At 49.1% G+C, this 21,827-nt stretch overlaps 1 protein-coding gene across 1 annotated transcript in view; it reads right to left on the bottom strand.

Annotated features, from left to right (window-relative positions):
* Positions 1 to 5,064: 5,064 nt before the first annotated feature.
* Positions 5,065 to 21,827, bottom strand: part of LOC115464759 (nephrocan-like) — a 60,220-nt gene continuing 43,457 nt past the window's right edge. Inside the window, exon 6 of the mRNA XM_030195112.1 lies at positions 5,065 to 5,551. Coding sequence (XP_030050972.1) covers positions 5,104 to 5,551 — 448 coding nt within the window. The 3' untranslated portion in view covers positions 5,065 to 5,103. The remainder of the gene's footprint in view (positions 5,552 to 21,827) is intronic.

Genomic DNA, 21,827 nt, shown 5'->3' with positions numbered 1-21,827 from the left:
ATGTTGTTAGTGAAAGGGAGACATTTGTCCAGTGAACCTTTGCCATGGAACCACTGGATTCAGGTGATATATTTAATTTGTCCAACTATTTATGTTAAGATGCTGCTTGATAGATGTGTGTGTGTGTCATGTACCCCAGGTAAATGAAATTCCAGAGAAATTTCCATCCATACCTTGATGAGTTTTTAAGATTATGAACTGCTTTATGCTATGCCAGGAAAAGAAAGAAAGTGCCACTCTAGGTGACTGCCTAGTTTGCCCTAATTTTGTTTATATGCTTTATCTTTCGCCATATAGGAGACAGGTTGTTAGATCTCTCATGCTAGGACCATTGCCTGAGTGATAAGCTTCTTTGTAGGAAGAGACATCATTACTCTTGTTTAGCTGAACTTTTTGTCTGACATTAATTGAATTCAATAAGTGTTTTCCCCCCTAACGTATGGAGAGTCATTTGACCATTAAATGTGTTAGAAACAAGATGGGTGCCTGTAAATAAAATGTAGACCACTTAGATGGTAACTGCAGAAAGGTGGGATATCAAATCTCATCATGCTTTCCGTGTCTTTTATGAGACCTGTAGTGCATAAATAGGGAATTATGCACATAACCGATTATCTGGCATCCTAATACTACTTGTTATGTGGATATATTTTTTATGAATATACATTTCCTGTATGTTAGGAATTAAAAAGGGTAGTCTAGCTTCTGAATAGCAATAAGTGTAGGTTATTGGGATGTTTCTGAGATAAGAGACAGTTTTGCAAAAGATTAACTGCCCGATATTTAGTGCTATTTAACCGGTCAGAACAGATGTCAACTAGTTAAGTAGTGCTTAACTGGCTGTCTGCCAATATTCAGCGGGGGATAACCGGCTGTCCTCCACTAAATATCCATGGTTAACGGCTGGAGGATAACCAGTTATAATCACGTGATATAACCGGCTATCTGCAAATTTTTAAACTGGGTTTGGCAGTCATATTTGGCACAACCGATTACCTTTAAATTGGCCGAGAAAACCCAGATATTCAATACCAGTCACCGGAAACGGCCCGACATTGAATATCCGTGTTCAGTACGGACCACGAGACACAGCACGCTATCTCCCGTGGTCTGAATATTGAGCCCTAAGTTGCTATACTCCAATAATACTTTACTGGATATTCCAAGTTTGTTACACTCAGGATTACTGAATGCATTAAAACTCCCTAGAGTTTTAGGATTTATTTTTGGATGCTCCTCTACAATGGAATGTCGGGTGACTCAGCTAAGTAGGAAAATGATCTTATGCAAATTGATTATCATAGCTCTTTATATGTAGGCGTGAGTCATACATTTTACAATAGGTTATAACTCCTGCAGAATACTGTGGCAACCTTGGTAGTTTGGACAGTTTTAAGACTTATCATCTTGGTCTGTTTAATGGGTATAATTTGTAACCCGCTTTGATTCAACGTTGACATAAGCGGAGTATAAATTCCGAGCATAGAATAGAAATAGCATATGAGAATAGGAGTGTTAAAATAAGGAGAACATTTGCCCCTTAATGAATAGAAGTAACTGTTAAAATAAATAAAGCTGTAGCATTATTGCATTAGAGTAGATTGGGACTTCGTGTTGGCCCACTTAAGGAGTAAGTGTGTGCCTTGGTTGGAGATGGGCATTGCACCCACTTTCCAGATACAGCCTTATCTGATATGAGATAAGATTAGAGAATTTATCACCCTGAGAATTTTATCAAGGATAATATTCGAATGAACATAGCAGAACTGAAAGAAGCTGTGAGAGATCGGAAGGCATGGTGAAACACTGATCCATACAGTGACCGAGAGTCGTACTCAACTGATCGGATAAGAAAGGTCCTAGCTTATTTAGTAGCTTTTAGAGAATAGAAGTAAGCTGTAAAATTTAGGAGTATTTGTAATATGTATTTTGGTTGTAGGATTTGTTTAAGTCTTTTCATATTCGCTGTAGTATGTTTTCTAACAAGTAAGCCCAAAAAATGTGAAATGAGTGGAAGAAAGATACTATGAAGAGATAAAGACTCTCATGATGGATGTTGTCAAAAATGATTCCTATGGGATATCATGATGACAAGAGGAGGGAATTGTGGAACTGATAAATATCGGGTTAAGTTTCATTGATCTGTAAAATAGCAGAAATTTTCTCTGGGTTACAAGAGATAAACTTGCAGTTCTCAGCAAGCTACTATGAGAAACCTATTATTATTATTATTAACATTTGTATAACCAGACACACGCAGCGCTGAACATCCAACATAGAGAGAGACAGTCCCTACTCAAAAGAGCTTACAATCTAAAAATAAGACAGACAGACAGACAAAACAATTAAGGACAAGGGAAGTACTGGGTGAGAAGGAACAAGGGAAGGGCAAATTGAGTAGTGGCTAGGAGCCAAAAGCAGTGGTAAAAAGGTGGGTTTTTAGCATAAATTTGAAAACAGGTAGAGATGGAGCTAGACGTATAGGCTCAGGAAGTCTATTCCAGGCATAAGGCGCAGCGAGGGAAAAGGAATGGTCTGGAGTTAGCAGTAGAAGAGAAGGGGGACGACAAGAGAGATTTTTCCAGTGAGCGGAGTTCACGGGGAGGAATGTAGGGAGAGATGAGAGTGAAGAGGTAATGGGGGGCTGCAGAATGGATGCATTTAAAGGTCAGTAAGAGAAGTTTGAACTGTATGCGGAAGCGGACAGGGAGCCAGTGAAGTGACTTGAGGAGTGGGCTAGTGTGGGTATAACGATTTGGGCAGAAAATAAGTCATGCTGCAGAATTTTGGACAGACTGGAGAGGAGAGAGATGGCTGAGAGGAAGACCAGTGAGAAGTAAGTTGCAATAATCCAAGCGAGAGGTGACAAGGGTTTGGATAAGGGTTCTGGTAGCGTATTCAGAAAGGAAGGGGCTAATTTTGCTAATGTTATAAACCTACTTAATTTCAACTGAGCTGCTGATCTGTATATAAAGAAAGGTAAACTTCTCTAAGATAAGTTCTACTGCCAATTGTTTTCTTTTCCAGTCTATATGTTTCTGAAAGAATGATTTCGATAGACAAGAATATATCAGTAATTATTCTTTTTCTCTTATCGGGTTGAGAAAACATTACCAAAGACAAGTTTTCTGTACTGAAACGCATCTATTTTGACTAATGGTCAAAGACTCTCTTATTTTGCTGATTTATTGAACTGAATTTTAGCTGACCTTAGGATGTAAGCCCATTATCTACTATAATAAAACGCAGCCTCAACGTTCTGAGGACACTGACGTCACTGAAGTCACTCACACACCGGTTCGTGGTTTCATGGTGGTGAAGCCACCATACCATCTTCATGTCCCGCCCTCGCGTCACACGTGATGACGTCGAGGGCGGAACACGAAAACAAATTAACGCACTACTCCTCCCCTTCCAAGAAATCCCAGCCGCCGCTGATGTGCAAATGAACCCCGCCCTTTTCGCCACATAGCCCCGCCCACGGTAGCACATGCATAACCTCACCAACCTCCCTCCCTTCCTGTCACCTCCCCTCCCCTTACGCGTGTCTCCCTGGTGGTCTAGAGGTACCTGTTCCATCGGCCCAGGAAAGAAAGAGCCCCCTCTTTCCTCCCATAGTGGTGGCTTCCTTGCTGCATGGTGTGGGAGTCCGGCTCTCGGCGTTTCAAAATGGCCGCCGAGAGTTCAAGCTGCCTCGCGAGACTTCAACTCTCGGCGGCCATTTTGAAACACCAAGAGCCCGACTCCCACACCACGCAGCAAGGAAAGAGGGGCTCTTTCTTTCCTGGGCCGACGGAACAGGTACCGGAAGGGGAGGGGAAGGGAGTCCCGTGCCCGCTAGCGCCCATTTCATAGACGCCAGAAACAGGCCACTTTTACTAGTGTCTATATAAGCTTGCACTGTCCCTGTGCCTGGCAAGAAGCTCATGGGAGAAACCTAATTGTCAGTGTTTGATCTCATGCTCCTTCCTCTGCCGCGGCAAATTTCCCTCTGAATAAAGGAAGCTAACTGATCAACTTGTTTTCACGTATTAATTAAGCAGCGAGAATTGACACCTCCCACTTTGCAGCTTGTGCAGAATTCTGTGGGATGATTGTATTTATTTTATTTACATGAGCTTGACATTCTGCGTGAGCCAGATACTGGCCTATAAGCAGTTTGCATAAAACAATTGGGCTGCCAAAAGGAAGTAACTACACTGGAGCATATTAAAGGCAATTCTATAGCACCTGCATTTATGCGCCACTCAACAGCATACCAGCACTTTCATAGATACTCGTTTACGCTCTCTCTCTCTCTCTCTCTCTCTCTCATTCTCTACAGTCAGTCTCTGTCTCTCATACCTGTTCCTCTCTGCCTGCAGTTTCCCTCTCATGTACCCTTTCCTCCTTCTCTGTGGTCTTTATTAAATGGACACTTGAAAATGTCAGAAAAAAAAGACTTTATTTTAACAAAGCAAAACAAAAATGTACATAATTCAATATGTAAATATAGGCAGAATGATCAAATCCATGCAAATGTGCCCCTTTCTCCAATTGGGTGTAACACTGGGAGAGGACCCTCATCAGTTGGCCTGCTTACAGTACAATTTTTTCCAGTGCATCCCAACCAGATCAGTAACGCAACAGACTGTCTATTCTTAGACACAGAAAGAGCGGAATGACAAAGTAGTCAAACCACAGCTATCACTAGGCAGCCTAACACTCCATTTTGCTAGCTGTTATACTACATTATCTCCTCATTTAATCCCCCATTAACACAATTCAATTATACTATGATTCCATTCATTCCTGTTACAGAAAGTAATTAGAAATAATTAATCAACCCTTTCTACTGCTATTAAACTTCCTACCCTCAGGTCCCTCAGTCTTTTGTCTATGCAGTCTGACCTACCTGGAGCCCCTTTTCTGTATGCAATTTGGAGACAATAAAAAGCCATAAAACCTACTTTCAACTTTTCTTCCTTCCTACCACAGATTTTCCTAAGCAGTCCCTCTCTACACACATGCACTCATATACATACACACTCAATATACAATATAAAGACAGCACTGGCAAGTAAACATAGGTGGGCACTACAGAGGCATTCAAAAGATACATGATTAATCTATTTCGTAGTCATAGTCATCATCATCCATTTGGATTTTGGTACCAATCTTCTCATCTAGTTTGGCACTCTGGCTAACTTCCTTCTCATTATCAGTGGGATATGGGCTGTCCTTGCAATGCTGCAGGATCTTTCTGGAAGACATCCAGCTTTCTCCATGGCTTTCCTCTGGCTCCATGCACTGCCCGCTCTGGACATCAGTGCCCTTCTTCTTCAGCAGTTTCTTTACCCTCAGAAGGTCACAGGTGCAGTTCCAAGGGTTCCCATCCAGGTACAGGTGCTGAAGGCGAGGCAAACACTCTAACACCTTGCCGTCTATGGCAGAAATCTTGTTGTTCCGAAGGTTTAAAACCTGCAACTGGTTCAAGCCCTTCAGTTCTTGTTCTCTGATATCCTCTATGCTGTTCCCTTTCAGATCCAGCCGTGCAAGAGTGTCTGGAAGCCTGAAAGAGATGAGCTAAATATATTACTTTATTTAAAATGCATTAATTATAATGATCCTTTTATGACCCTCACTAGCTTAGTGTGTTCTGAATTCACAAAAACATAGAAAAATGAAGGCAGATAAAGACCATGTGACCTATCCAGTCTGCCCATCCATCTACTATCCCTTCCTCTCCCTTAGAGATCTTATGTACTTGTCCCAAGCTTTCTTGAATTCAGATACATACTGTTGTCATCTCCACTACCTCCACCAGGAAGCATAGCCAAACCTCGCAGTGGGAGGGGGCCAGAGCCCAATGTTGGGGGGCACATTTTAGTATGCCACCTCGCCACCTCAACCCCCCACCGCCTTGCCGCTTCCCCTGACCTTCTCGTCGCTCCTCGCCGCTTCCCCTCACCGCCTCGTCACTCCCCCCCAAAATTAAATACCTTTGCTGATGGGGGACCCCAACCCCCACCAGCTGAAGCCTTCTTCAGCGCTGGTCTCTGGCGCAGCCGTGTTCGCTGCCCTGCTCTCTTTTTTCTTGCTGACGTCTTATGCATGCTGCTTTACGTAAAACTGAGCATGCTCAGTTTCACTTAAAGGAACGTGCAGGACGTCAGGAGGAAGAACGAGAACACGGCAGGGAATGCACGCACCGGTGACCGGCACTGAAGAAGGCTTCGGCTGGTGGGGGTTGGAGACCCCCGCCAGTAAAAACAAGGTCCCAGGTCAGGGGCCCAGGCTACCGTGGCCCCACCTAGCTATGCCCCTGCCACCAGGATGCTGTGCCATGCACTCACCACCCTTTCCATGAAAACGTATTCCCTTAGATTAATCCTGAGTCTGTTACCTTTCACCTTCATCTTATGCCCTCTCATTCCAGAACTTCCTTTCAATTGAAAGAGGCTCACTTCCTGTATATTTATGGCACAGAGGTAGAAATGTCTCTATCATATCTCTCCTCCCCCAGTCTAGGGTTACCATATAGTTCCAGAAAAAGGAGGACAGATTGATCCAGTCCACGTTTTGCTTCCATTGAAAGCAATGAAAGTAAAACCCAGACTGGCTCAATCTGTCCTCCTTTTTCTGGAGTCATATGGTAACCCTAGTCACCTTTCTTCCAAATTATACATACTGAGATTCAGAACCATACTATTTTAGTATACAGAGGAAGTGTGTGTCATCCTGTTCCAACATCCCTTATTGAGATGGTTGTAATTGTTCCCACCTGCCCATATATAACTCAGATTCCTGGTGAATAGTAGTGGTGGCATGGTGATGTTGGCGTAGAGCTGTAGTGCTTATGTTTTGGGCTTAATCTTTGGGCTTATTCTGTGAATGTCTAATATGAAGTCGCCCTTGAATCTTGAGTTGGTTGACCTTGTGTGAATTGTATGTAGAAGTCAGAAGTTTGTCATCCCTCTGTCACTGTTCCCTCTAAGCTGAGCGGGAGACCTCCAAATGCATTGCTGCCAGTGGGGGGGGGGGGGGGGGGGGGGGTTGATGCTTTAATGTTGTGTTATCAGGCGCTAGAGACAAGCATGTTCACTGGAGTCCTACAGAGCTTGCCAGTTCCTCACTATTGAAAATGTGATAGTGAAACAGCCCCCCTCTACTGGCAGAAGTATAGATGGAGGACTCAGCAAAGAGGGAACAGTGTGGGCCTCTGCATGGTTGCAAGAATCCAAGGAGTGAACTGGAGCGCTTAAGCCATAGGCTGAAGAGGGAGAAGAAGGAAAACACCAACAAGCAGGAGCTTAACTACAGGGTCACAGGGAGAACTTATTTATCTCTCAGTGCTCTATTCTTTTTCCATTTAGCTCATCACTCAGTCATAGCTTCCATCCAACAAACTTGGGAGTGGGTCAATGGTCTGGAATAGAGATCCGGGGCTTGGAAAATTAGGAAAGACTCAATTAGAGTACATCTCTCAGTCCACGAGCAAGCGTGCTCTCTCTCACCAAAAAACCACTCTGCACTCCAGAAGCTTTGTAGAATTAAAAAGAAATAAATAAAACTTTACTGAAACTTCTACAACCAGCAGGAAAACACTTCAGAACTCTTTATATACACTGCTCATTCCAAGCCCATTCGTGATAATCTTAGCCACTCTTCTTCACTCTTTAGGTATTCCAAAGCTATACATATTTACACAAACTCCTGTCCTTTACCATCCTGTTGTGCCAGCAATCACCCCAAGGCTGCTCCCATGACTTTTGATATCAATCTAACTCTTTCATGCACAGACCCTTTAGGCTGGCCTTCTTCCAGCTGTTTACCTTGCAGGGCTACACTCTGGCCTTGAACAGGCTTCCCCTGTTCCGGTCCGGCTTCCAGGCTATATTCCTCTTATCCATCTGAAGCTCTTTCTCTGTCTCAGTTGCCACTTATAGGGGCAGGAATTACTCTTTTATCTAACCTGCAGTTATCTCTTTCACTCCAGGATCTCCTAATACTCCCAAGGGTCCTGGCAGGGGTACAGGCAATCAAAGGCCTCATGTACCTCACTCCAATTCAGTGGCGTAGCAAGGAGGGCTGCCACCCGGGGTGGTTCGCTGTTGCATCCCCCCCCCCCCGGGTGCAGCATGATGACACCCCCCTCAGCGCATCAACTCCCACCCCCCCGACCCAGTGTCTACCCTCCAACCAGCTGAGCACCCTACCTTTAAAGAAATTTGGAAGCCGTGGAGAGGCAAGGCGCAGCGCCTCGCGCCTGCAAGTAAAGGAAGCGTGGATCGTCATCGGGCCTTCCCTCACGCTGTCTGTCCCGCCCTTGCGGAAATAGGAAGTTGCGTCAGCGGAGGGCGGGACAGATAGCATGAGGGAAGGCCCGATGATGATCCACGCTTCCTTTACTTGCAGGCGTGAGGCGCTGCGCCTCGCCTCTCCACGGCTTCTGAAATTTCTTTAAAGGTAGGGTGCTCAGCTGGTTGGAGGGAGCTGAGGAGGGTAGGCACTAGGTCGGGGGGGGTCATCGTGCTGCACCCGGGGGGGGAGGGAGCTGGCAGGGAGCACCCCTCCCCCCGAGCTGACACCCAGGGCAGACCGCCCCTCCCACCCATCCCCTCCTTGGTATGCCACTGCTCCAATTCCTTTTATTATTTCCAAACTCCACCCCTGCTGTCACTCACTACAGGGAAACCACTTTATCTCTGCAACTTCTCTGCCAACCCCTCCCCTGGGTGGGCCTCACAATATCACTCTCCAGCCCACTGGCAGGGACATCCCTCCCCCCAGGGCCTCTGGAAAAATCTATCACTATGACCTCTAGTAATACCCATATCATGGGGTATTACAGGTGATCATTAGTGAGAAAGATCAGAGACACAAATGAAGAGGATGTAAGATGTTTGACTTTACAGTGTTTATGTAACAACCCCTTACTGGTCGCTCCTGGATTCAGGGCCTGACCTGGCTGGAGCCTCCCAAAGGCACTCTCCGTCAGTCCCTTACTCAGTTGGCGCTCGATGCCTCCACCTGGGGAAGAAAAGGGTTAGGTGGGATTACCCTCTTCTCCCCCCCCCCCCCCCCCCCCAGGAAAATCCAAAACAACGAGGACTGCTCTGAACAGATTTTATTTAACTATTATTTAACTATTTACACCAATCTATATCTATATATATATATATTCAACTGCTATATACAACCATCAATAGGCTTGACACTTAACCTCTTGAAACAAATATAAACACCAACAGTGTTGATACTTAACTTCTTAAACCAAAAAGCACTCTAGTATTATCAGTCCTGTTTGCAAGGTAGTAGCTGTAAGCTCTTCCCTTCTGCTAAGTCAAATCAGTGTAAAGGCGTGGGTGTGTGGCCTAGGTCCCTCCTCTCCTGTCTAAAGTCCACCCTCACCCAGTCTCTTCAGATCTCACCCCTTCTGTTGGAGGCTCCTTTGGCTGGTGGCTGCTAGGCTGGGCTTCCATGTTGGTTGTGACTGGCCCTGCTGCACTTCGTGGAACCTCCCAGGGTTCTCTGAGCCCCTAGTGCCAATGGCACCACAGAGACCTCTTTGGGCCTCTAGTGCTGGTCACACCCCTGAGGCATTTGCCTTCGTTGGGCCCCTAGTGCCAATAACACCCCGGAGGCCTTCACCCTCATTGGGCCCCTCTTCAAGTGGAGCCTCTGGGGTTTCTCCCTGCTGGGGTTCAGGGCTCTGCAACCACCAGGTCCAGGGATCCCCTCTAGAGGGCTACCTTTGCTCTTCCCAGTCCTAGGCACCGATAGTGCCCCCCGCAGGCCCTTTTCTGCTGCCCTGAACTTTGTCTGCTTCAAGGGCTATGGCTCCTTCTTCTGCCCTTAGCTGCTCTGAAAGGCTTCCTAACCTTGAGCCCATAGGCGCCCGGTATAAGAGGCTTGGGGAGGCTATGCCTCCCCAGCCACAGCAGGATGGATCAGCTGTTTCTATAGAAATGCTAAATAGTATTAGTAGTAGTTCTGCTGCAGGTCCTGCTGCTCTGGGATAGCAGCAGCTGCAGTGAAAGCCATCTCTAGCCTTGCATATAACCAGTTGTAATTTGATCACCTTACTGCTGGGAGAGCAGAGCAGGGGAGGAGGGTTGGCTGGAGGTGTCCTGGGTTGCCAGGGAGATATTTAACTAGGATCATGAATTCCTGGCTGCACATGAGCAATTCACACCAAAGAGACTTGCACTGACCCCTGAAATTTTAAAAGTGCTAAAAATAAGTTTTAAAAATATTTGCATTAAATCTAATTGCAGAATTTAGGTGCTAGGAAGTGGGTTTGGTATGCTATGTACTCAAATTTGCTCAAGCCATATGCAAATTAGTCCGTTTTTGGGAGGTTCTTATTTGCATATTTATGGGTAAAAATTGATGGAAATGTTTACAGCCTTAATGTTAGGGCATGGCTCTGATCAAAAATGTGACCTTTGATCCAAAAATGAAGGGTTTAGCTAGTGTTTTTGACTAAAAATTCCCATTAGAGTGTCTGTATGTTAATCTGCATTCAAATAGAGCTCTCTGATTGGATGAGCAGCTCCTGTTAGAAAATCTGCCCGGGAACAGAGAGGAGAGGAGAGAATCAATGGGTGGGTGGGTGTGGATGGCTGGAGGGGGGGGGCAGGGTAGCGAGGACAAGAAATGAAGAAGAAAGGCAGAAAGTAAAGAAATAAATGGAAAGGAAGCCCTGGAAACGAAGTTAAGAGGACAGATAGCAGCAGAATCGGATACTGGGCCAGCATGATCAGAAAAACAAAGTCACCAGACAACAAAGGTAGAAAAGATAATTTTATTTTCATTATAGTGTTTGGAATATGTCCACTTTGAGAATCAGGTGCTCAACATTAAAAGTTTATATTTATATAATAAAATTATGTATCATACCTGATAATTTTCTTTCCATTAATCATAGCTGATCAATCCATAGACTGGTGGGTTGTGTCCATCTACCAGCAGATGGAGATAGAGAGCAATCCTTTTGCCTCCTTATATGTGGTCATGTGCTGCCGGAAACTCCTCAGTATGTCGATATTCAAGCTCCATCCGCAGGACTCAGCACTTAGAGAATTACACCCACAAGGGACACTCTGCCCAGCTCACCACCGCCGAAATGGGGGAGGGGAATTAACCCAGCTCATCCCCACACAAGTGGGGGAGGGGAATCCGTCCAGCTCATCCCCGCGGAGCGGGGGAGGGACACCACCCCGCCGATGCGGGGGGATCTGGCTTATCCTGCAACCGCAACCGCGGAAGGAGCTGACTGACCCTAACACCGCCGAAGCGGGAGGGGTACAAAGTTGCCCTACAGCCGCACGAAGTGGGAGGGAGCGCCGGCAGAATTTATGTCTCAATCCAGCCCCGTAAAACGGAGGGGAGAAGAATGCAGCAGCTCACTGTAACACAAACTCGTCTCAACTCTTGAAGAATCCAATTGAAAAAACTTGAACACGAAGTCCTCCTGAACAGGAACTGAAGACTAAACTTGAACCTGAAATGCAACCAGAATATAAACAATACAGATATCTGGGAGGGGCTATGGATTGATCAGCTATGATTAATGGAAGAAAATTATCAGGTATGATACATAATTTTACCTTCCATATCATCATGCTGATCAATCCATAGACTGGTGGGATGTACCGAAGCAGTACTCACCCAGGGCGGGACCTTGAAATCCCTGACCGCAACACTGAAGCTCCAAACCGGGCCTCCGCCGGTCAAGCGGTAATGCCTGGAGAAGATATGAGCCGATGCCCAAGTTGCTGCCCTGCAAATCTCTTCCAAGGAGACGGACCCGGCCTCTGCCATCGAGGCCACCTGAGCTCTAGTGGAGTGAGCCTTCAGCTGGATAGGCGGCACCTTCCCCGCGGCCACATAAGCCGCTGCAATGGCTTCCTTGACCCATCTTGCCACTGTAGGCTTAGCAGCCTGCAGACCCTTACGAGGACCTGCAAACAGGACAAACAGATGATCCGACTTCCGGAAATCATTGGTCACTTCCAAGTATCTGATGATGACGCGTCTCACATCCAGATATTTGAGAGCAGAGTATTCCTCTGGGTAGTGCTCCCTATGAAAGGAAGGGAGACAGAGCTGCTGATTCACATGGAAGCGAGAAACAATCTTGGGCAGGAAGGAAGGCACTGTGCGAATAGACACTCCTGCCTCAGTGAACTGCAGAAAAGGCTCTCGACATAAGAGTGCCTGGAGCTCGGAAACTCTTCTGGCTGAAGTGATAGCCACCAAAAAGACTGCTTTCAACGTCAGGTCTTTCAGAGATGCCCTCGACAAGGGTTCAAAAGGCGGCTTCTGCAATGCTCTTAGCACCAGGTTGAGATTCCACGCAGGCACCACTGAGTGCAGAGGAGGGGGCAGGTGATTAACTCCCTTGAGAAAACGCACCACATCTGGCTGCGAAGCCAGGGAAGCACCCTTCAGGCGGCCCCTGAAGCAAGCCAGAGCTGCTACCTGGACTTTAAGGGAACTGAGCGACAGGCCTTTCTCCAGACCGTCTTGCAGGAATGCCAACACTGAAGAAATTGGAGCAGTGAAGGGAGAAAGTAAGCCTGCTTCACACCACGCTGCAAAGGTATGCCAAACCCTGGCTTAAGCAGTAGAAGTAGAGCGCTTCCTCGCTCTTAGCATAGTGGCGATGACCTTGTCTGAGAAGCCCTTCTTCCTCAGACGCTGCCGCTCAATAGCCAGGCCGTAAGACCAAAGGGGGAGGGATCCTCCATCACCACGGGACCCTGATGCAACAGGCCCTGCTCCACTGGCAGCCGCAGAGGATCGTCCACTGAGAGCATGATCAAGTCCACATACCAGGGACGTCTGGGCCAGTCCGGACCCACCAGGATTATCCGGCCCGGATGCTTTGCCACCCGGTCTAGCACCCTGCCCAACATGGGCCAGGGCGGGAACACATAGAGAAGCTCCTGTGTCTGCCACTGTTGGAAAAGAGCATCTACTCCCAGGGATCGAGGGTCCCGTCCTCTGCTGAAAAAGCGCGGCACTTGGCAATTGGCCGATGATGCCATCAGATCTAGGCTCGGCTGGCCCCAGCGCTTCGTGATGTCCAAGAACGCCTGAGCCGATAACTGCCACTCTCCGGGATCCAAGGTATGGCGACTGAGAAAGTCCGCCTTGACATTCATGACTCCGGCAATGTGGGCCGCTGACAGCTGTTCCAGGCTCGCTTCCGCCCACTGGCCTAGATTCATGGCCTCCTTGGCTAGAGGGGCGCTCTTGGTACCTCCCTGGCGGTTGACATAGGCCACAGCCGTGGCATTGTCCGACAGGACCCATACTGACTTCAACGCCAGTACCGGGAGGAACTCCAATAGCGCCAACCGAATGGCTCTGAGTTCCAGGAGGTTGATAGACCACTTTGCCTCTGCAGGAGACCAGAGCCCCTGCGCTGTCCTTCCCAAACAGTGGGCTCCCCAGCCCGTCAAAGAGGCATCCGTCGTGACGACAATCCACTCCGGGATCACAAGAGGCATCCCTGCAGACAACTTGTCTGTCTTCAGCCACCAGCTCAGCGCCTTGCGCACTGCTGGGTCCAAGGGAAGGCGCACAGCATAATCCTCTGACACCGGAGTCCAGCGCTGCAGCAGAGAGTGTTGTAGTGGTCTCATATGAGCCCTGGCCCAGGGCACTACTTCCATCATGGCTGTCATAGAGCCCAACAGCTGCACATAGTCCCAAGCCTGAAGAGGAGAGGCTACTAGGAACTGGGCCACCTGAGCCTGAAGTTTGACAATCCGATTGTCCAGCAGGAACACTCTGCCCACTTGGGTGTCGAATCGAATTCCCAGATACTCCAGGGACTGAGTCGGGCGCAGCTGGCTTTTCTCCCAGTTGATGATCCACCCCAGGGAGCTCAAAAGAGCAATCACCCGGTCCACAGCTTTGCCGCACTCTGCATAAGAGGGGGCTTGGATCAACCAGTCGTCCAGATAAGGATGGACTTGTACTCCTTCCTTTCGCAGGAAGGCCGCGATGACCACCATTACTTTGGAGAAGGTCCGCGGAGCAGTAGCCAACCCGAACGGGAGGGCTCTGAACTGGAAGTGTCGGCCCAGGACTGCAAAACGCAGAAAGCGTTGATGAGGAGGCCAGATGGGAATATGCAAGTACGCTTCCTTGATGTCCAAGGATGCCAGGAACTCCCCTGCCTTCACTGCCGCTATAACAGAGCGGAGAGTCTCCATGCGAAAGTGCCGAACTTTCAAGGCCCGATTGACCCCTTTGAGGTCGAGGATAGGCCGTAAAGAACCTCCTTTCTTTGGTACCACAAAGTAAATGGAGTAACGTCCCTTGCCAAGCTGATTTTCTGGCACAGGAACGACCGCACCCAGGCGGATCAGATTGTCCAAGGTCTGCTGCACTGCTACAGCTTTGACCGGAGACTTGCAGGGAGAGAGTACAAACCCGTCTCTTAAGGGTCGGCAGAACTCTAGCTTGTAGCCGTCTCTGATGACTTCCAGCACCCAAGCGTCTGAAGTTACCCTGGTCCACTCGCCCAGAAACGAGGACAGGCGTCCTCCAATCTGCACTGGGCCATGGACCAGGGCCCCGTCATTGGGTACGAGACCCTGGGAGAGGACCGGAGGGCGCACCTCCGGGACGGCGGTCTCTGCGAAAGGAATGCTGCTTGGGGGAGAAGTTCCTCTTGAAGGAAGAGTGGGCAGAGGAGCCCGACTTGCCCGGGCGGTACCAACGGGCTTCCTGAAACCGTCCTCTGGAGTTACCGGGGCGAGCTCTGGCCCGAGCCCTGACCTCTGGTAACCTCTTGCCCTTAGACGTGCCGAGATCGGTCACAATTTTGTCCAGCTCGACCCCAAAGAGCAGCTTGCCTTTAAAAGGCAACTTAGCCAGGCGGGACTTAGAGGCGTGGTCAGCAGACCAATGCTTCAGCCAAAGCCACCGCCGCGCAGAGACTTTCTGAGCCATACCTTTAGCCGAGGCTCTCAAGACATCATACAGTAAGTCTACCAAATAAGCCAAGCCCGATTCCAGGGCCGGCCAATCAGCCCTCAAGAAAGGATCCGAGGGGGAAGCCCACTGCACAATCGTCAGGCACGCCCTGGCCACCTAGGAGCCGCAAACTGAGGCCTGCAAACTTAGAGCAGCCGCCTCGAAGGACGACCTTAAGGCCGCCTCCAATCTTCTGTCTTGGGCATCCTTTAGTGCCGTGCCACCTTCCACCGGCAACGCCGTTTTCTTAGTCACCACAGTGATTAAAGAATCCACGGTAGGCCAAAGAAAGGCCTCCCGTTCACTTTCAGGCAAAGGATAGAGGCGGGACATAGCCCTAGCCACTTTGAGGCTCGCTTCCGGGACATCCCATTGAGCCGAAATTAAGGTGTGCATGGCATCATGCACGTGAAAGGTTCTAGGCGGGCGCTTCGTCCCCAGCATAATGGCGGAGCCAACAGGGGCTGAGAGAGAGACGTCCTCCGGAGAGGAAATCTTCAAAATGCTCATGGCCTGCACTAACAGGTTGGGCAAATCCTCTGAGCGAAAGATCCGCGCTGCAGAGGGGTCATCCGCTCCATCCGAGCGGGAATCCGTCTCCTCCAAGAAATCCCCAAAGGACCGTTGGGAGAACTCAGATACGCTGCCCTCATCTACATCAGAGGAGACAGAGTCCTCTAAGGCCTGAGAATCCACCCGAGGGCATTTACTTCCGGAGGCCTCAACCCCTTTATCGGACAAGGGTGCAGGGGCAGCGTTTTGCATAAGGAAGGCCTGATGCAGCAGCAAAATAAACTCGGGGGAGAACCCCCCCCAGACTGTGCACTTCAGCAGCCTGGGCCACAGCCCTAGACGCACCCTCAACCGGCGCTCGCAAGAGCGGGGGAGAAACATGCTGCGCATCCAAGATGGCGTCCGGCACGACACTCCGCGAAGGAGCCACGCGGGAAGAACGGCGCTTAACTTTAGCCGCTTTTTTGCCGTCGCCCAAATCAAGGGCGGCCATGGCATTAACGTCTCCCACCTCAAAAGCGGCCCAAGAAGAAGCCGTCCGAGCAGAGTGGCCGGCCAAGATGGCGGAGGCGAGCAGCGGGGGATGGGCGTTTATGGCGGGAAAAACCGCCGCACCGGAGAAAGAACCGGGACACTGACCGGCCTCCAAACTGACACCCAACAAGGGCGAATTAGACTTTAAGAACCCCGCATCCCCGCTAGAAGCGCACACGCGGTCCGGGGAGCAATTCTTTGCGCCCTCGCCCTCCGATGCCATAGGCCACGTGGAGATCGATCGGGGAACCCCCTGCCCGCTATAAAAAGGTAAAAATTACCTGCTTCTCGCTCCGAGCTGTAACGAACTGGTGTCCCAGTGAGTAGCTGCAATAAACGTTGAAATAAACGCCCTTAAGGACGTCCAAAATTTTTTATTTTTTTTTTCCAACGGAGCCAGCGGGAGGGGGGAGAAAAGGAGGGACCTGGCACCACCAGGTTTGCACTTGCTCAAGAAGAGCCCTCAACCCCAGGTACTCAACAAAACCTAAAAATTAGGCTTGGAGACCTAGCCAGAGCTGCTGCTGTGTGTGACCACCACCTGCTGAGACAGAGAACATACTGAGGAGTTTCCGGCAGCACATGACCACATATAGGGAGGCAAAAGGATTGCTCTCTATCTCCACCTGCTGGTAGATGGACACAACCCACCAGTCTATGGATTGATCAGCATGATGATATGGAATGGTGTATTAGGTTCTGCCCAGTGTAATACGTATGGTACAGTAAGGTTCTGAGTGTGTTTTTGCACAAAGTTGTGCCTAGTGTTTCGTAGTTACGATTGTGGTTAGTATATGCTTTGAGCAACCACTTTATTCTTTGACATATATCTAATATCTAATATCTAAATTTAATAAAAGGTATTAATTGTGACTTTTTATTTATTTATTTTTTCTGTGTGTTATCGGACAATTATGGATTTAAGCTCCACCCCTGGTCCCACCCCTAACCCCGCCCCCTTTAGCCTCCCCAAACAGTTGGGCCACCGACCGCCTATGCTTGAGCCCTGCTCATGAGTTTCCGCCCTCTGTGCCTTCAGAAAAGCTTCAGAAGTCTCAAGATGCTGTCGCTGGAAGTCTCAGCAACCTTTTTAAAAAAGCGGTGCAGTAGCAAGAGGGTCAGCGGCAGCAGACAGAAAAAAATTGGAGATCTTTTCTGCCCCAAAGAATCCACCAGGGTGGCTTGAGGTATGTGCAGGAGGGCACCCTGCTGCTTGGGGGAGGAGAGGCAAAGCTCAGATCGCCATGCATTTCCACAGGGATCCAGCAAGACCTGGGTCCATCCCCCAGGATCCCTGCAAACCTGGGTCCATCCCTGCGGGATCCCCACAGACCTGGAGGGGGCCCCCATGGGATTCCTGCAGTACCTGCAAGAATCCCGCCATTCCCGCTCCCATGCAGCTCTCTACACCAAACCGAATAATGATGTTATAGCGCAATCTGAGCTATTTTAGGTTCTAGTATAGGAAATCTCTGGAAGTGACAATTTAGAAGGTTCTGTAAGTTGGTAGAAGCTTGGGAGGGTCTTGCCATATTGGGAGAGATGGTTGTAGTGGCAGTGGAGCCATTCCTTCTAAGTATTTAAGACCATACCCTGCTATTCTACTTTTGTCTTAGATCCATCTCCCACCTCTGACCTTGCAACTACAGGGAGATCCCTTCACATATGCCTGAAGCAGCAGCCTAACTGAAAGAATCAGCTGGTTCATACCTTCACAGATTATCTATTAAAGGCACTTGCTAAAGGAGCAAGGATTCAAGAAAGATCAAGGACAAGAAACAGAACTAAAACAGTTGCTGCCTTGTTTTAGTGGACAGGAACAGGGACTCTGTCCACCCCTATTAAATTCGAAAAGAAAGGAGCAGGAGGTCAGTTTGTGCTTCTGCTACAATAACCAGGGTACCCTTTTCCATCTATATGGGGCTGAAGGGTATAACAATCTACCCATTACCATCTTGTCTACTGGAGTCACCTGCCAATAACTGGAGGTTATTTATACATGTGTTATGTGTGGAAACATTTAGAATACATGCCAATATAAGCATTATTCTGAAAATATACAATAACAAGTGGGGAGTCCTTCATCCACAGAAACAGTCCACACATTTGCGAAGACCATTCAATACTCCAGGAAACCATAGCACTCTATAACAAGTAGAAAATTCTCATTCCAACAAGACAAGTCCTCAACCAGGTAGGCCCCAGATGGGCTATGTTGCTAATCCTGCTGGCTCCTCAGCAGGGTCTTTGTTATGGGTCCCTTTCATATTCCGGGTGCATCTGTACCTGGACAGTTGGTTGATATGAGCTGACTCAGAGGTAAACCCAAGAGCAATTACAGTAGATGTGATTCTGCTCCTGAATGCCTTGGCTGGGTTATGGATTATGCCAACAGTCAGTTAACTTCCGCAGGAATTGGAGTTCTTCAGGGTTCACTTCAGCACTAGGCAGGGGACTCTGTTCCTTCCAGCACAGCACATGTTCAAGCTGCAGATTCAAAAGTAGAAGCTATGTTCTTAGGAGACCCTGCAAGCATGGAATTACTTGCAACTTCTTGGTCTATGGTGACAATTCTGGAAGTAGTACCTTGGGCGAGAGCAATCGTGCTCCCACATCAGAGGGTGTTGCTATCTCACTGGGCCCCTTGGTCCCAGAAGTTCAAGGTGTATCTTCCCCTCCCAAGTACTTTATGCCAGAATTTGGTTTGGTGGAACAACCCCCACCATCTGGTCAAGAGGGTTCTACTGGACCCACCCAAGTAGATAGTGTTGACTGCTGATACGAGCCTCCAGGGGTGGGGAGTCCACTGCCTGGGTTAGGTCACACAAAGTCATTGGTTCCAAATGGAGTTAGCATGCTCATCAATTGCCCAGAGGTATGGGCCATTCAGTTGGCTCTACAGGAGTTTTGCTTCCTGGTACACCCATCTCCAATATTGATATTTTCCTTTCAGCTTTCTTCCATTTATTTTCCTGCCTCTCTGTCCAGATTTCATTCATTGCTACAATCCAGTTTCCCTCCTTACTGCTTCTGTCTCCCCCTTCTGTCCAGCATCTCTCCACTATCTCTTCCTTCTCCTAACCACACCCAGCATCTTCTGTTTCCCCTGTCCCTCCTGTTACATTCCTCACCTGGTTCCAGGCCTGTGCGGCCGATTCGCCTGAGAGGTGCGGTCCGGCAGAGATAGGGTTACCATATGGCTCCAGAAAAAGGAGGACGGATTGAGCCAGCCGGGTTTTACTTCCATTGCTTTCCATTGAAAGCAATGGGCAATTACTTCCATTGAAAGCAATTACTTCCATTGAAAGCAATGGAAGTAAAACCCGGCTGGCTCAATCCGTCCTCCTTTTTCTGGAGCCATATGGTAACCCTAGGCAGAGATAGCCCGCTATCTTGGTGGTGTTTCTCCAGGATAGGTCGGCCATCTTGGGATGGACATCTCAGCTTGTGGCGGCCATCTTGGGGTTGGCCGGCTGCAGGAAGGAAGCCCATATTTGGGCGTTGGGCTTCTCTGCTGATGGGGGCAGCCATCTTGGATCAGCTGCACATGTTTGAGATTGATTCCTACACTATTTAAAGCCCTGCCTCCAGTCCTTCGTTGCTTCGGCCTCAATTGTGTTTGAGATCCTCGCCGGTGCGCCTTTTCTTCAGATCCAGTGTTCCAGACCTCAGCTTATTTCCTGGACCTTGCTTGTTTTGCTGCCTGCCTTGACCGTGGACTGTTTTTTACTTGTTTGCTCTACGGATTTCCTGGCTCTTGGACTGTGTCTGTTCTGCTTGCATGCCTGGTCAGCGGTTGTGCAAACCCCCGGTTCCAGAAGTCCTGGTGGCCGCCTGCACCTGAGGGCTCAACTCTCAGGGAATGGTGGTCGTCTCCCAGGTGAAGCTTGGGGTTGTCTGGCTGCCTGACCGAGTGCAGTGTCACTCCATCTTCACTGTGCTCAGTCGGGGCACAGGGGCTCACAGTTACCAGATCCTAACACTTCCCCAGCACAGCCCTCTCCCTGGCATTCTGACTGCTGCTGCTTCCTGGTAGCAGCAGCAGCAATAAAATTAAAACATGTGCTGGACCAGGGTTGCCAGCTGGGAAAAATTTTCCCAGCCCCAAACAAGCCGTAAACCCGCCCAAAAACCGCCCGTAGCCAATCCCCGCCTCCCACGTCACTAACCCCGCCTTCCATGTCATTAGCCCCGCCCCCTACGTCATCCCTGACGTGAACCCCGCCCCTGAAAGCTTCTATTGGACCAAATTGGACCAATAGAAGCCCCGGAAAAGCTTCTATTGGACCGAATTGGACTAATAGAAGCCCTGGAAAAAACCACCAAACTCGCACAGCGGCGACGGGAAAACTGCCCAAAAAACCGCATCCCGCAGCTGGCGAAATTTTCCCGCTGCTGCTGGTGAAAACCCGCCCAATTGGGCGGTAAAACCGCCCACCTGGCAACTCTGTACTGGACCACAGGCCTCTATGCATGCCGCTGCTGGGTCCGCTGCACCTGCCCCCTCCAAAATAGGTAATGTTTATCAAAGTGGGCAGGACCAGCAGCGACGAGCATAGAGGCTGTGGTCCCACACATTTTTTGCTGTTGTTTCCAGAGCAGGTGCTGGTCTGCTGAAACTGCCTCTGTGACAGAGGTGGAGAAGGCTATGGTTGGAGTTGGAGAGGCTTAGTATCCCCAAACCTCTTACACCAGATGTCTGTGGTAATATGTATGACTGTACAGTGTTTACTTAATGTGTAGAATCTCAGAGAAAATGCTTCTTTTGCATTAATCCTCAGAAAACTCAGCTGAAGCACCCTACAACTATCTAAAATGTACGCCGGGCCCTTGAAGAGATATCCTCCTCCCCCCCCCCCCCCCCTCCCCCAATCCTGAGGAGAGCCTTCTTCTTGAAAAAGAGTGTGCATGTGCTGCAGGAAGGGAGAGGACTAAGTTCCAATGCACAAAACTCTGGCATTGTACAGAACAGCGCTGGAAAGACATCGACTCAACAGTGAGTCTCAATTACTGACTAATGCTCAATACTAACAGCATGCAAATTATATGCACCATGTTAGTGTTGAGAATTGGTCGGAGCATTCCTGGCGCATGCCCACAAGAGCTATGGGGTAGGCACAGCTCGTGGGTTATGTCCAGGGATGATTGGACCCCTCCCAACCCCACCAACAGAATTCCCTGGTGGTCCAGTGGACCCCCTCCCGACCCCCCAAAATTTAAAGCAAGTCCGGTGGACCCCCCACACCCCAACCCCCCTAAACATACCCTGATGGTCCAGATGAACCCCCCCTGACCCCCTAGTCTCCCCTCCCCATCAAATAACTTTAGGTAGAAGGGAGAAGGAATGCCTCCTTCCTTATGCCTCAGGGCCCACCTGCTTCAAAATGGCAGTGCCCAGCCCATGTCCGGTGCCGGGATGCACTGGGAGGCCCCTCCCAGGCCATCCCAGGATGCAGAAAGGAGCAGGCATTCCTCTTGCATCCATTCCTACCTAAAGGTATGTGATGAGGAAAGGAGGGGAAACTCCCACTAGACCACCAGGATATTTTTTGAGAGGTCGAAGGTCTGGGGGTGGGTGGGTCAGGGATCCACCAGACCACTGCCTTAAAGTTTCGGGGGGGGGGGGGGGGGTTGGGGGGGTCCATCGGTCTACTGGGGACGCTTAAAAGTTTTTTAGGAGGGGAGTCAGGAGGGCATCCACAGGACCACCAGGGATGTTGTGTGGGGTGGGTGAGGTCGGGCTTGGGGATAAAGGGCTGCAGCAACTTTTCTGTCAGTGCCTGAACCAATCAGCACTCATG

The sequence above is a fragment of the Microcaecilia unicolor genome, chromosome 3 (genome assembly GCF_901765095.1).
Source record: "Microcaecilia unicolor chromosome 3, aMicUni1.1, whole genome shotgun sequence".
Lineage (NCBI taxonomy): Eukaryota > Metazoa > Chordata > Amphibia > Gymnophiona > Siphonopidae > Microcaecilia > Microcaecilia unicolor.
The sequence above is the reverse complement of the archived record's forward strand: the minus strand, read 5'-3'. Positions and strand labels throughout refer to the sequence as shown.